This window comes from Sorex fumeus, unplaced genomic scaffold (assembly GCF_029834395.1).
Source record: "Sorex fumeus unplaced genomic scaffold, SorFum_2.1 ptg000063l, whole genome shotgun sequence".
NCBI classification, from domain to species: domain Eukaryota; kingdom Metazoa; phylum Chordata; class Mammalia; order Eulipotyphla; family Soricidae; genus Sorex; species Sorex fumeus.
Genome location: NW_026606120.1, coordinates 71,099,863 through 71,112,935, shown reverse-complemented (window position 1 = coordinate 71,112,935; position 13,073 = coordinate 71,099,863). Strand labels below are relative to the sequence as shown.

At 52.6% G+C, this 13,073-nt stretch overlaps 1 protein-coding gene across 2 annotated transcripts in view; it reads left to right on the top strand.

The window, feature by feature from the left end:
• Positions 1-12,543, top strand: part of IGF2BP1 (insulin like growth factor 2 mRNA binding protein 1) — a 40,126-nt gene extending 27,583 nt beyond the window's left edge. The window contains exons 5-15 of one of the 2 annotated variants that reach the window (XM_056127709.1): positions 2,233-2,296; positions 4,597-4,878; positions 5,651-5,785; positions 6,631-6,753; positions 7,396-7,531; positions 8,129-8,251; positions 8,569-8,688; positions 9,622-9,696; positions 10,427-10,558; positions 10,767-10,880; positions 12,451-12,543. In XM_056127709.1, coding sequence (XP_055983684.1) covers positions 2,233-2,296; positions 4,597-4,878; positions 5,651-5,785; positions 6,631-6,753; positions 7,396-7,531; positions 8,129-8,251; positions 8,569-8,688; positions 9,622-9,696; positions 10,427-10,558; positions 10,767-10,880; positions 12,451-12,543 — 1,397 coding nt within the window. The remainder of the gene's footprint in view (positions 1-2,232; positions 2,297-4,596; positions 4,879-5,650; positions 5,786-6,630; positions 6,754-7,395; positions 7,532-8,128; positions 8,252-8,568; positions 8,689-9,621; positions 9,697-10,426; positions 10,559-10,766; positions 10,881-12,450) is intronic. The other variant, XM_056127710.1, reaches the window with a different exon arrangement.
• The last annotated feature ends 530 nt before the right edge of the window (positions 12,544-13,073 follow it).

Here is a 13,073-nt window from a genome sequence, read left to right as displayed (position 1 = left end):
TGCGTTCAGGAGTTACCTGTTTCAGTGCTCGCGGGATTCTGTGGGATGCTAAGGATTGAACTTAGGTCAGCCACGTGCAAGGCATGTGCCCTCCCTGTGCTCTTACTCCAGAGGGCCCCCTAAGCTAGATGTCTTTGTTCTTTAAAGTTTTTGAAAAAGAAGTATCAGTTTCTCCAGGTTGGAAAGGCAGTCTTTTAGGATGGAGTTGGGGCTCAAAGGCTACCCCTCTGTTTCTGAACTCAGGATTGAAACCCCTTTCCCCCTGCCAAGTGACGCTTGAGGTGGGGGGACCATATGTTCTATTCATGGAGGGCAAGTGTCATAACTTGAGTACTATATTCCCAACTCCAAGCAAAGTCTTTTCTTTTCCCTTTTTGGGTCACACCCAGCATTGCTCAGGGGTTACTCTTGGCTTTGCACTCAGAAATTACTCCTGGCAATGCTCAGGGGACCATATGGGATGCCGGGGATTGAACCCAGGTTGGCTGCGTGCAAGGCAAACACCCTACCTGCTGTGCTATTGCTCCAGCCCCTCCAAGCAAAGTCTTTTAAGAGTGACCCATAGAATGACAAAGATATAAAAAAGAATGTCATATAGCAAAGTTAGTCATGTTGGGGGCTTCTCAGTGTTTGGGGGGATGCTTAGGGACCACACAGTGCTAGTAATTTAACCAAGGGCTCCCCATGTCAGACTTACTATAATCTCTGAGCTATTTTTCTGGCGTAGTCATAATTATTATTTATTATTTTTAATTGTGTGTGTGTGTATGCGCTGGAGCTCATACCCAGGACCTCAGCACACTCGACTCAAATAATACCACTCACTGAGCGATATCCCTGCGTCACATGAGTCTTCATTGCTTAATAGTAAACTTCATTTTTCAGCGGGATGGGGAGGAAATGAATTATAAAGTGCTTTTGATTGGACACACGTAGAGTTGATCATTAAATACAAATGATACCCATTTGTAGACCTCTAGGAAACCTTCCTAGATAATCACCTAGTAAGATGAAGTATTCATACTCAAGTTTTTGTGGAAAGTGTGAGCTATAAATATGATAAATGATTAAAAACTTCCCTGCCCAAAGGGAAAGCGCTGAATCAATCAAGACACTCCTCTCTGATCCTTGGGCTCACTGTAAATGCCAGGACACGTGGTGGCTGCTGCCTGGTGCAGCCCACAGCTTTCACACATGGCACGGACTCCTGGACAAGAGCCAGTGTAATTTAGATCTGAGACTTGCCAGACTCCCACCCGACCTGCTAGCTGGAAAGGACAGAATGACTGTTGGGTAGTGAAGTCTTCAGTTGTAATCATCAGGAGGGGTGGAGAGAGAGGGAGGAGAAAGATCCCACGAGCTGTCAGTTGCCTCCGTGCATATCTGCGTTCACTTTTTTTTTTAAGGGGGTGCTCCTGGCTCTGCACTCAGGAATCACTTCTGGGTACCGTATGGGGTGCCGGCAAATGCCCTACCCGCGGTACCATCACTCTGGCCTCTCCTAGATGTTTGGAATACTTTAGCCAGGCAGTCCTTCCCTTCACAAAGATGCCAGCATATCCCTCTCACCCCTCATAGCAACCATTCCTGCCCACCTTTTTGGCACGATCGTAAAGTATTTCATAGTTGATTAGTGCATCCTGGAGCATACTCCCTTCGGACAAGGGTGTTCCTCAAGTCTTGAGTGGTATTTTGAGGGAGGAGTGGGGGTGCACCACCTCAGGCAGTGCTCAGACATACAGCATCGGGGATTGAGCTGGGGTTGGCCACCTGGCAAGGCAGCCACCTTTGCCCCTATACTATCTCTCTGGCCCGCAGTTATACGGAATATCTATTTTTGGAGACATTTTCTTCCTTAAATTGCTAATTGTACTTTGCTCTTTTTTTTTTTTTTTATTAACCTGTTTTGACTTTACTTGATGTGTTTTTATTCATGAGCCCTGCTGTGTAAATGCTGGTGTACTGACTTTGCCCATTGTATATGGAGTGCTCTCCGGGTAATGAGGAAATCAACACAGAGACCCTTGGGAGGAAAATGCACGGTTAATTAGAATCTTCTAGGAACCTGCTGAAAGGGGCCTAGAGAGGAATGTTTTGCTGTATCATTCAAATATTTCATCCTAAATATTGATTAGAGAATGACCTGAAAGTATCCCCATACAAGGGTGTGCTTTGTGTCCTGTCAGCTCCGAATCTCTGCTCTAACACCCTGGCCTCTATTTTCTCCCCCAGTGAACACGGAGAGTGAGACGGCAGTGGTGAACGTGACCTATTCCAACCGGGAGCAGACCAGGCAGTGAGTGGGTGGAGAAGCGGGCGGGAGGGAGAGAGGGAGGTGTGTATATGGCCGCTCTGAACCTGGGGTTGGCTCCAGACCGATCAGAAGAAGACCCCTGCGTTCTCGTTGTCATGGCCAACCATGACTGCTGTCTTTGAGTTCAGACATCTCCAAGATTCAGAGACCTCCAGAACTGATCAATAGTAAATGCGAGGTCTCAGGAAGGGGGGGACCATTGGTATTGCTTAAAGAGCCTCAGGGCTCTTTGCTGTGTGGATGCTGCCATCTAGTGACAGTGAGGAGGAGCTACAACTTCTACTGGGCGTCAGTGGGGTGGGGCCGACATTTAACTGGCTTAGAGCCCAGTGTAGCTCACCACGCCTCCAGTTCCTAGCTCTTAAGTTACCTACCTGGTTATAGAGTCACCCTTTTACTCTTGGCACCGACAGGTGCATTTTGTGCATTTACTCACTTTGTATTCACGGGAGCTCACTTTGTATTCGTGGGAGGACAGTGCTGTTGAGTATTTATTTGGTACTCACTTTTTTTTTTTTGCTTTTTGGGTCACACCTGGCGATGCTCAGGAGTTTCTCCTGACTTTGCACTCAGGAATCACTCCTGGAAGTGCTCAGGGGACCATATGGGATTCTGGGAATTGAACCCGGTTGGCCGCATGCAAGGCAAACGCCCTACCCGCTGTGCTATCACTCCAGCCCCTATTTGATACTCATTTTGTTATAAGTATTTTGCCAGGTTTAGCTTTTTTGGCAGCACGGGCACACCCAGCGATGCTCAGAGCTTGCTCCTGGCTCAGCACTCAGGAATTACCCTGTGGTGCTTGGGGGACCACATGGAATGCTGGAGATCAAACCAGGGTTAGCTGTGTGCGAGGCAAGAGCCCTAGCTATTGTACTACTGTTCCAACCCCGTTTTTTGCTTTTTGAGGGGTTTGTTTTTGGGGGTTTTTTGGGGGGGCTTTTTAAGACACTCAGCGATGCTCGGAGGTCCCTCTTGGCTCTGCACTCCTGGCAGTGCTCAGGGTATGGGATGCCAAGGATTGAATCTAGGTCAGCTGCTTGCAAGGCACAGACACCCTATCTGCTGTACTCTCTCAGGCTCCCTCCATGTTTTGCTTTTGATGGCCTTCCTACTACTTCAGCATTCTGCCTCTCTCCCATCTGTATCTTTTTTTTTTTTTTCTTTTTGTGTTACGCCTGGCGATGCACTGGGGTTAATTACTTCTGGCGATGCACTCAGGAATTACCCCTGGCGGTGCTCAGGGGACCATATAGGATGCTGGCAATCGAACCCAGGTTGGCCTCGTGCAAGGCAAACGCCCTACCCGCTGTGCTATTGCTCCAGCCCTTCCCCTCCCCCCCCCCGATTGTTTTTTATTTTTGCGGCCATACCTGGCAGTGCTCAGGAGTTAACTCCTGGTCCTGTATTCAGGATTACTCCTGGTGAGGCTTAGGGAACTCTATGGGGGACCAGGGATCGAACCCCAGTTGGCTACAAGGCAAGCACTCTACCTGCTATGCTATCTGGCCCCATCTGCCATTCATTTCTTCCCATCTAGTGATCCTAGAATCTCGCTACTTCCACAAATTCTGTCCACCACTTTAAAATTTAAGGTGGGGGAGTACTATTTCCTCAGTTCTCTGGGCACTGGCTCAGTGCTTGGGGGTTATTCACTCCTGGTGGAGCTCAGGAGACCATGAAGTGCCAAGGATGGAACCAGGCCCACAGCAGGCCTGCGTGTGGAACACACCAGCCTGTTGAGCAGTATCCCCTGCTCCAAGCATTTTCTTTTAGATGCTCGGGGTTCCATGGAGCTTCCTGATGACCCTTGGGAGACTAATCTCCCAGTCTTCATTTTGCCCACTTGCTCAGTTCCTACCACCTGTTGCCTCTTGTTAGCGTTTCTGACCAGCGAGTAGCCAGGGAACAGCCCTTCACTTTAGAGGAAGCCCAGGTAATACTGCAACTCGTACCTCCAGGCGTGAGCAGTCCACTCTGTCTGCGAGGCTTTGTTAGCTTCTTTTCCATCAGTATAGTTCCTTAAGTACAGAAGGAGCCAGAATCCAAAGGCAAAAACAAATACCTCCATCCTCTGCTTAACATGTGCTTCTCAATCCAACAGTCAGATGTTCACTTTGGCTCCCGTGCATGGGCTTGCCCTTTTATTGAATAGAAATAGCATATTCCTCTTAAGATTGGCAAGTTGTCACAGCATAGTGAACCCGGGCGTCCTTTCTCTGTTTCCAGTGGATTTTGGGTGTGCTTGGGGTGCATCAGAATGACCAGTTTCCCATTTCCAGAGCCATCATGAAGCTGAACGGCCACCAGCTGGAGAACCATGCCTTAAAGGTCTCCTACATTCCAGACGAACAGATAGCGCAGGGCCCTGAGAATGGGCGCCGAGGGGGTTTCGGCTCTCGGGGTCAGCCCCGCCAGGGCTCCCCTGTGGCAGCAGGTGCCCCAGCCAAGCAGCAGCAAGTGGACATCCCTCTGCGGCTCTTAGTGCCCACCCAGTATGTGGGTGCCATCATCGGCAAGGAGGGTGCCACCATCCGCAACATCACAAAGCAGACCCAGTCCAAGTGAGTCCGGGCAGCTCCGGGAGTGGAGGCGGGGCTGAGGGCAGCTGGTGGTGTCTGGAAGGAGAGTGCCCCGGGGAGCATGCTGAGAGCTGTTGACATCTGACTCTTGGGGAATGTTGCCTGGACAATGTCCTGTCTCTTCAGGGCTCACCTCCAGGGGAGCCTCCTTTGAGAGGAGGATGGGATAGGCCTGGGTAGTGCCTTTGGTCGGCAGTGTTTGAACCTGGTCCTTGATGAAAGGGGGTCTGCCGTGTATCCCCGAGACTCATATCAAGCCGTTCCAGTCTCGGGGGTTTGCACATTTTTTGTGCTCTGTGATTTTAGCATCACTTCTTGGTGGCAACAATACTGACCGGCAGGGACTTTGAGATCGGTCACATGCTGTCCCCACAAGGCACAGCCACCCTTCTTCCCTAATCTTCATGACCCATAAGATAAGAAAGAGCTATCGCATTATGCTCTTATTAATTCATAACACCTCTTTAAAGCTGTTTGGGGGCGGGGGGCGATGGAGGGTTTTAGAGGGGGCTCATGCAGCTCTAGAGCCGTGGTCCTCTCAGACCCGACCTTGCTCGAGGAGCCGCCTTCCTGTTCAGCTATCTCAGGTTTGAGACAGGCTGGCTGTGTGTTTCTGACCCTTTTCTGCCCACTCTGGCGCTTGACCTTGTTTCAAGAGTGGGCTCTCTGCCTATGCGTGGTTGCAGGGGGACCCAGAGGAGACCTAGTGCGACTGGCCAGGGACAGTCTCCATCCTTGTCCTTGTGCTTCTCAGGATAGACGTGCACAGGAAGGAAAACGCGGGTGCTGCCGAGAAGGCCATTAGTGTCCACTCCACCCCCGAGGGCTGCTCCTCTGCCTGCAAAATGATCTTGGAGATTATGCACAAGGAGGCCAAGGACACCAAAACGTAAGGCACGGGCCATCCTGGGCACCTGGGAACGCCACCTGCCCCACTGCAGCACACACTTTGCTTTGGGGCCCCCACCCGCTGGTGCTTAGGACTTGTTCTTGGCCCTATGCTCCGGAATCATGGCAGGGCTTGGGGGACCCTATGAGGTGCCAGGGATCGAACCAGGGTCAGCCCACATGCACGATAGGCGCCCTACCACTGTGCTGTTTCTCTGACCCTGCAGTTCACACATTACTAGTATGTGTGGAATCACAGGCAGGAGGCATGGCTTCAGTGGTACACACACAGAAATGGACAGTCTTCCCATGCTCCACAGGAATTGGGCTGGCTTGCCCACCTAGAAACCAAGTGTGTTTCTGTGTGTGCACACATGTGGACATACGTGTTTTAGCACAAACTAGATCATGTTGTGCGTTCTGTGGGATCGCTCTCACGAGATGTGGTCTATGTCCCCTTCCCACAGTAACATGTATGCAACAGCCATGGTTTCCGGAGTCCCCATTTCTCTCTCCTCAAACAACTGATCTACCGATTCTCATAATTTATTTGGGGGGTGGGGGGAGTCAGGGACTCCCTTGATATTCTCCATAGAATCAGGCACCAGTGACCCCACCAGGGTCACTGCAAGAGCTTGGGATCGCCAGTTGACCCAGGCACGAGGCGACCAATGCCAGGATCAGATCTGGTTTCAGGCACGTGCCTGGCATGGACCCTAAACACCAGGTTGTCTCCCAGCCCCTTATTTTCATAATCTTTCAAAACACACTTCATCCGGGAAACCACACCTCTGGCTAAGTCTCAGCTTGGTTCCCTCTTAACCCTCAATTTTTCCTCTCCCCAAGGGCGGATGAGGTTCCTTTGAAGATCCTGGCCCATAACAACTTTGTGGGACGTCTCATTGGCAAGGAGGGGCGCAACCTAAAGAAGGTGGAGCAGGACACAGAGACGAAAATTACCATCTCCTCGTAAGTCACACCCCTGTTTCCCTGAAAGTGAGTGGGGGACCAGGGCATCATTGGCAGTTCTTGATTCATTGAGTGCAAAACATTTTTTCTGGTGGTGGAGGGTCGCGGATTATTCCTTGGCCTGTGCACTCAAGAATCAGGACTCAGGGAACCATATGGGGCACTGCAGATTGAACCCAGGTCGGCTGCGTGCAAGGCAAGCACCCTATGCACTGCCCCTATGTACTGGTCCCTATATCCGAGTCCTAAGTCTTGCCCTTAAGGCTGGGTTGCAGTCTTGCCTATTGGAACTCAGAGAAGCAGTAAAAGACATTTGTCTTTGAGGGCTGGTGCTTGTCCTTGGGTCCTCTTGATGACCTAGGAATTGCAGGTGATCTGGGTTTCCCAGATGACCTAGGAATTGCATCACCCACGCAGACCCACCAGGGGAACTGCTCACAGGCATCGTTCTTACTTGCTTGAGCCTTAAGCCTGCCTTTGAATCCTCTCAAGTACAGAGGGCTTTTAGCTGGGTCTTCTCGTCTCTCTGCACCTCGCTCCCTGCCTGATGATACTCCACGGGCCAGAGGCAGCTCTTGTCCGAAGTGAGGCCAATTGCATTTGTGGGTGGCCTGCTGGGGCTGACGGGTGCTCCCCTCCCAGGCTGCAGGACCTCACCCTCTATAACCCTGAGAGGACCATCACGGTGAAGGGCGCCATTGAGAACTGCTGCAGGGCCGAGCAGGAAATCATGAAGAAAGTCCGTGAAGCCTATGAGAATGACGTGGCTGCCATGAGTGTGAGTGCCCGCAACTCTCCTTGGCACTTGGAGGCCTTTACCTTCTTGCTTTGCTAGTGAACTTTGGCTTGTTGGGACAAAGGCCTTTAAATCAGAGTTCTTATTTCTGTTCTTGGGCACAGCTGGTGGGACTCAGGACCATATGGGGTGCTGGCCTTCAAACTGAGGTTGGCGGTGTGCAAGGCAGCTGCTTTCTCTGCTGTACTACCTTATTACAGAGGTTGTTCAGTTGATTCCTAGGTTTCAGGGAAATGTCGCATCTTAGGCTTTAAGGTTTATGATACTCTTGGGTTTTGTTTTAGAGGACTGAAGTAGAGGGCACATGACAGAAGAGGGGGGAAAATTCTGAGTGTCGGGGGCTTGGTTCTTGCCACTTGTTCTCATAGAAATGTTTCAGAGCAGGGTTAGGGCCATCTGCGCCTGTGTCTGAAAGATTGAGGTCCCGGCAGGTTCCTGGAGAAGCATCTTGTTTTCCCGTTTGGGGACCACTGTCTTCTGGCCCGTTTCCCTTCTGGTTCAGCCAGGGCCACCTACCAGGGCCCCATGAGTGGGTCCTGTTAGAACAGAGCTGATGTCCTCCTTCCCTTCCTCCACCAGCTGCAGTCCCATCTCATCCCGGGCCTGAATCTGGCCGCGGTCGGCCTATTCCCAGCCTCATCCAGTGCTGTCCCTCCGCCTCCCAGCAGCGTCACCGGAGCTGCCCCCTACAGCTCCTTCATGGTAAGGGCCAGCAGGTGCAAGTGTGTCTTTGGGGGCTTCCCCAGGGAACTGGGCGGGGGCGGGGGTCTGCAGGGAGAAAGGCCTAGAGAGCACCCCCTTGCTCTTCCCCCGCCCCTCCCCCTCCCCACTGCACTCCCCGCCCCAGACATTGGAACCTGCACTTAGGAAACCTGCCCCAGGGCAGGCAGTGCTCCCCCCCCCTCCCCTTGCTGACATCAGGGCTGAAGAGTAGGGGTGTGGGCTGTGCCTCCCCGTCCTCCTGGAGGGGACCCTCCTCGGTGCTGGGCCCATGGCAGTGACGCCCCCTGTCTTGGTAGCAGGCCCCGGAGCAGGAGATGGTGCAGGTGTTCATCCCCGCGCAGGCGGTGGGCGCCATCATCGGCAAGAAGGGGCAGCACATCAAGCAGCTCTCACGCTTCGCCAGTGCCTCCATCAAGGTGACCTGCTTCTCTGCCTTCCCAGGAGTTCCGTGTGGCGGGTGCTAGGACCTTGTCCCTTGGGGGGGGGGGGGGGTCACAGTCCAATGGGCTTTACCCTCAGCATGCCGGGCACACATCTGTGGAAGGCCTTCTATGCGTCTGACCGGAAACGGGAGCAAGAGCTGGAGCCTCCAAGAGGGTCCTTGGTCAGCCCTGCTAGCCTCCGGCTTCCTCATACAACACAGCTCTGCCAACGCTGTGGAACTGAGCAGCAAGCCCTCCACTCAGTGCATGGCAGAGCAGTGGCAGAGAAGCTTCCATGGCTGCCCCTCTCATGGCCAGGGATCAGCTGGGAGTGAAGGGCCACTCTGAACCAAGGGTGCTTGGAAGCGGGGCACCCAGGACTGTTGGTTGTTGGGGGGCCCAGTGGGGCCTTTCTGATCAGCCCTGCCCTCATGCCCCATTTCATCTGTGGGCTTTGTCCTCTCTTTCCAGAGTTGGGGCTGGAGGGTGTCACTGGCAGAGACGGAGAGAAAGTGTCCCTCAGCCACATGAAGTCCCAGTTTTCGTTGGGTGAGGGGGCTGGAGTGATAGCACAGCGATAGGGCGTTTGCCTTGCGCGCAGCCAGCTCGGCCGAGCCGGGTTCGATTCCTCTGCCCTTCTCGGAGAGCCCAGCAAGCTACCGAGAGTATCTCCCCCGCACGGCAAAGCCTGGCAAGCTACTCATGACGTATTCAGGGTGCCAAACACAGTAACAAGAAGTCTCACAATGGAGATGTTACTGGGCCTGCTCGAGCAAATTGATGAACAATGGGAGGACAGAGGGGAGTGGCCAGGGGCTTCCTTGATTGAGTCCTCTGAGCTGCCCGTGGAAATGAGAGTGGGGGTGGGGGCTTGGGGTAGGGGAGAGGGAGCTCCCCTCCCACTCTGACCCACGGTCGGCTTTGCAGATCGCTCCTCCCGAGACTCCGGACTCAAAAGTTCGCATGGTCATCATCACTGGACCCCCCGAGGCGCAGTTCAAGGTTCTGATCTGGGGTCGGGGGTGGCTGGACAGACCAAAACACACACACATACCCCAAGCCTCAACACAGACCCCCAGCCCCAATACACATTCCGCAAACCCCAGCACATACTGCAAACCCCAACAGCCCTCAACACTCAGCACACATACACCCTAGCACCTGCTGTGTGTCCATGCTACGGCCTACAGACCCACGTTCTTACTCAGTGGTCATCAAAGTCCTGTTTTCTCCGCTTCTGCATCCTCTTTACTTCCTGAAAACCAGTGGGAGAGGAGGGCTGAGGACTCCTGGCACTTTGCCTGTCACTGAGGGAATGACACTGAGTCCCCCAGTGCCTCCACTGAGAGTACAATGCTGACCTCTGACCATGACTTATGGGGGAGGATGCAGAGTGGGCAGCCCGGGGTGTGGTGTGTGTGTGTGTGTGTGTGTGTGTGTGTGTGTGTGTGTGTGTGTCCGTCCCACTCAGGTGTCATTTGGGACTTTGAGTTTCCAATGATTACCACATCCAAATTAAATGTAGTCCCTCCAGGCGTCTCCTGGGAAGAATGTCTTCCCTTCCCACTGCTTGAAAGAGGGAGAGCAGCGAGGGGTCCGGCCCCATGGACCTCTGTTCCACACCTCTGAGGGCCAGAAGAGCTTTAGGGTGGGCTTGGGCGCTGATGCTGACGCCCTGTCCCTTACATGGTGTCTATCTGGGACCCTTACATTAACAACTGCTTCTTCTCAGGCACAGGGAAGAATTTATGGAAAGCTCAAGGAGGAGAACTTTTTTGGTCCTAAGGAGGAAGTAAAACTGGAGACCCATATCCGGGTGCCAGCGTCAGCAGCTGGTCGTGTCATTGGCAAGGGCGGCAAAACGGTGAGCCCCGAGTAGGGCTGGGCTGGCAGCTCTGGCCCTCGGCCCCATGTGCCTGCACCCCTGCCCTGCTTATGCTGCAAATCCCTGTGTCATTTCCTTGATTCTGCTCCCCCCAGCTCGGCTCCTGGCTCCTTGCCTGTTTAGTCTGTTGCCTTTCTCCCCCACCTGTCTCCACTCACTTCCCTCTGCTCCCCACTCACCCCACCAGGTGAACGAGCTGCAAAACTTAACTGCAGCTGAGGTGGTAGTGCCCAGAGACCAGACCCCAGACGAGAATGACCAGGTCGTTGTCAAGATCATCGGGCATTTCTATGCCAGCCAGGTAAGTGTGACCTCCCGTCATGGGAAGGCAGCAGGAGCCAAGCAGGCTACAGGCTGTGAAGCAAGGAGGAGGTGGGGGCGGGGGGGGGGGAGAGAATGGAAAGAGAGGGGGAAGTGGGGAGAGAGGAAACAGGGAGGGAGGGAGAGAGAGACAGAGACGAGAGATACTGCTGCCCGGCTTCCGAACTGTTCTTCTCTTCCAGGTGAATGATACACAGGCGCTTTATTCCCTTTATTTCATATTCCCCTGTATGAAACACAATTTGACAATTTTCTTAATCTAGCGTCTAGGATGCTATTATGTTATTAAGTATTATCATGTCACACATTGCACATTAATATCTTCACTGCTGTCGTAGTGCTTCTCCTGGATCAGAAAGGAAATTGGTACTAACTACCCCCACTCTTACACATGAAATCATGATAGCAGCAGTGATGTTGGCCGGAGCAGCCTTTTCCTTTCCCCAAGTGATTCTCCAGCTTGTCCTCGCCTTCCCGCTTCCATCCCCACCCAGCCAGCCAACTAGTACTAACCAGCCTTGGGGACCACTTCAGAACCTGCAAGGGAGGGTTACGATCCTCTGGCTCCCCATAAGTTAGGAGAAGGAAATCTAATTTGAAATTGATATTTCTCTCTCTTGTGCTCTCTCTCTCTCTCTCTCTCTCTCTCTCTCTCTCTCTCTCTCTCTCACAAACACACACACACACACACACACCCCTCCCCCCACTGCGGTGACTCCTGTTGGAAGGGTCTGCATGGCAGTTTCCTGACACACATACCCCTTTTGTCCTAGCAGATCAGTATGTCTCGGTGGCTGTATCCTCTTAGGCTGATCCAGCCATCAGGTTTCCACAGGAGATTGCCTCTCCCTGTCTGGGGGTCATGTGGTGTTGGGGTCAGGAGCATGGATTTTGGAGACAGGCCGATGTGGTCAGCTCCACATGTCTGGCTGCTCTGTGACCTTTGAGAAGCAGCTTTCTCTGACAGACTTTTTGGGGAGTCATTCATCTGACCACGAAGGCCGTGATTTATGGATGCTTCTAACGCTAAGCAGTGTTCCACGTGGTTTATATACTTGTTCCTCCCATCCCCACAACGGTCTCATTTATATAGTAAGTGAGGAAGATGCAGTTTTAGAGGATATCAACAGTGTATCTCAGGCTGCACCCAGCCAAGCTGGGCATATTAAGTTCCTGCAACAGTTAGGATGAGAATTAAATGAAAAACTGTAAACAGCGGTACCTGGGTCTGCCAGAGGAATGGCTTCCATCTCCTGACCCAAAACTTGGACCAACTTGTTCTGTAGGCAAGAAAGCAAACATTCAGTTTCTAGAAAAGGAGACATTCTGGTAAATACTGTTCTGTGGTCGATTTCCACCAAGACTTGGTTCTTGGGGAAGAAACTTGGAGTGGCGCACACGTGCAGTGGCTGTGATTTTTGAGCGGCCTTCTGCATTGTGTCCCTCTCGCCACCGCTATGCGGTCCAAGTTCTGAGTCCCTCTCCCAGGGAAGACTGGCTCTGGGCTGATGGAGGTTGTCACGTTTCCCTTCTTGCCTGTTTCTGTGCAGATGGCTCAGCGGAAGATCCGAGACATCCTGGCCCAAGTTAAGCAGCTGCACCAAAAGGGACAGAGTAATCAGGCCCAGGCCCGGAGGAAGTGACCAGCCTCTCTCCCCCCTGACTCAAGGACAACGGGCTGAAATCAAGGCCATGTTCTTCCCCCGCAGGCCTGAGAATGAATGGGAATCAGGAACACTTGGGCTGGGATTGGATCAGGTTTGCCCACTTGCTTGAAACAATGTTCCAGTGAGGAACCCTGATCTCCTGGCCCTAAACACATCCAACCAATTTGGCCTCACAGTGGCCCTCCCTCAGGGCGTCCCCATGGAAATTCTAGCTCAGGGTGCTTTTAAACGTGGATTGTTTTAAGTTCTCCAGGTCCCAACAAGAGGGTGGGTCAGACCCCAGTGGGAAGAGAAATAAAATTTCCTTCAGGTTTTTAAAACATGCAGAAGGGTGTTTTAATCAGCCTCAAAGGATGGTTTTGCCTCTTGACCCAAAATCCTCCTCCCCTGCCTTGGTTTTTTTTTTGATTAGACAGTGACTGCTTCTCTCATGCCCTGACATAGCCTTTTTCTGTATCCACACTAGTAGTTTGAACAGTTCGACCAGAAAGAAGTGGGAATTCCCA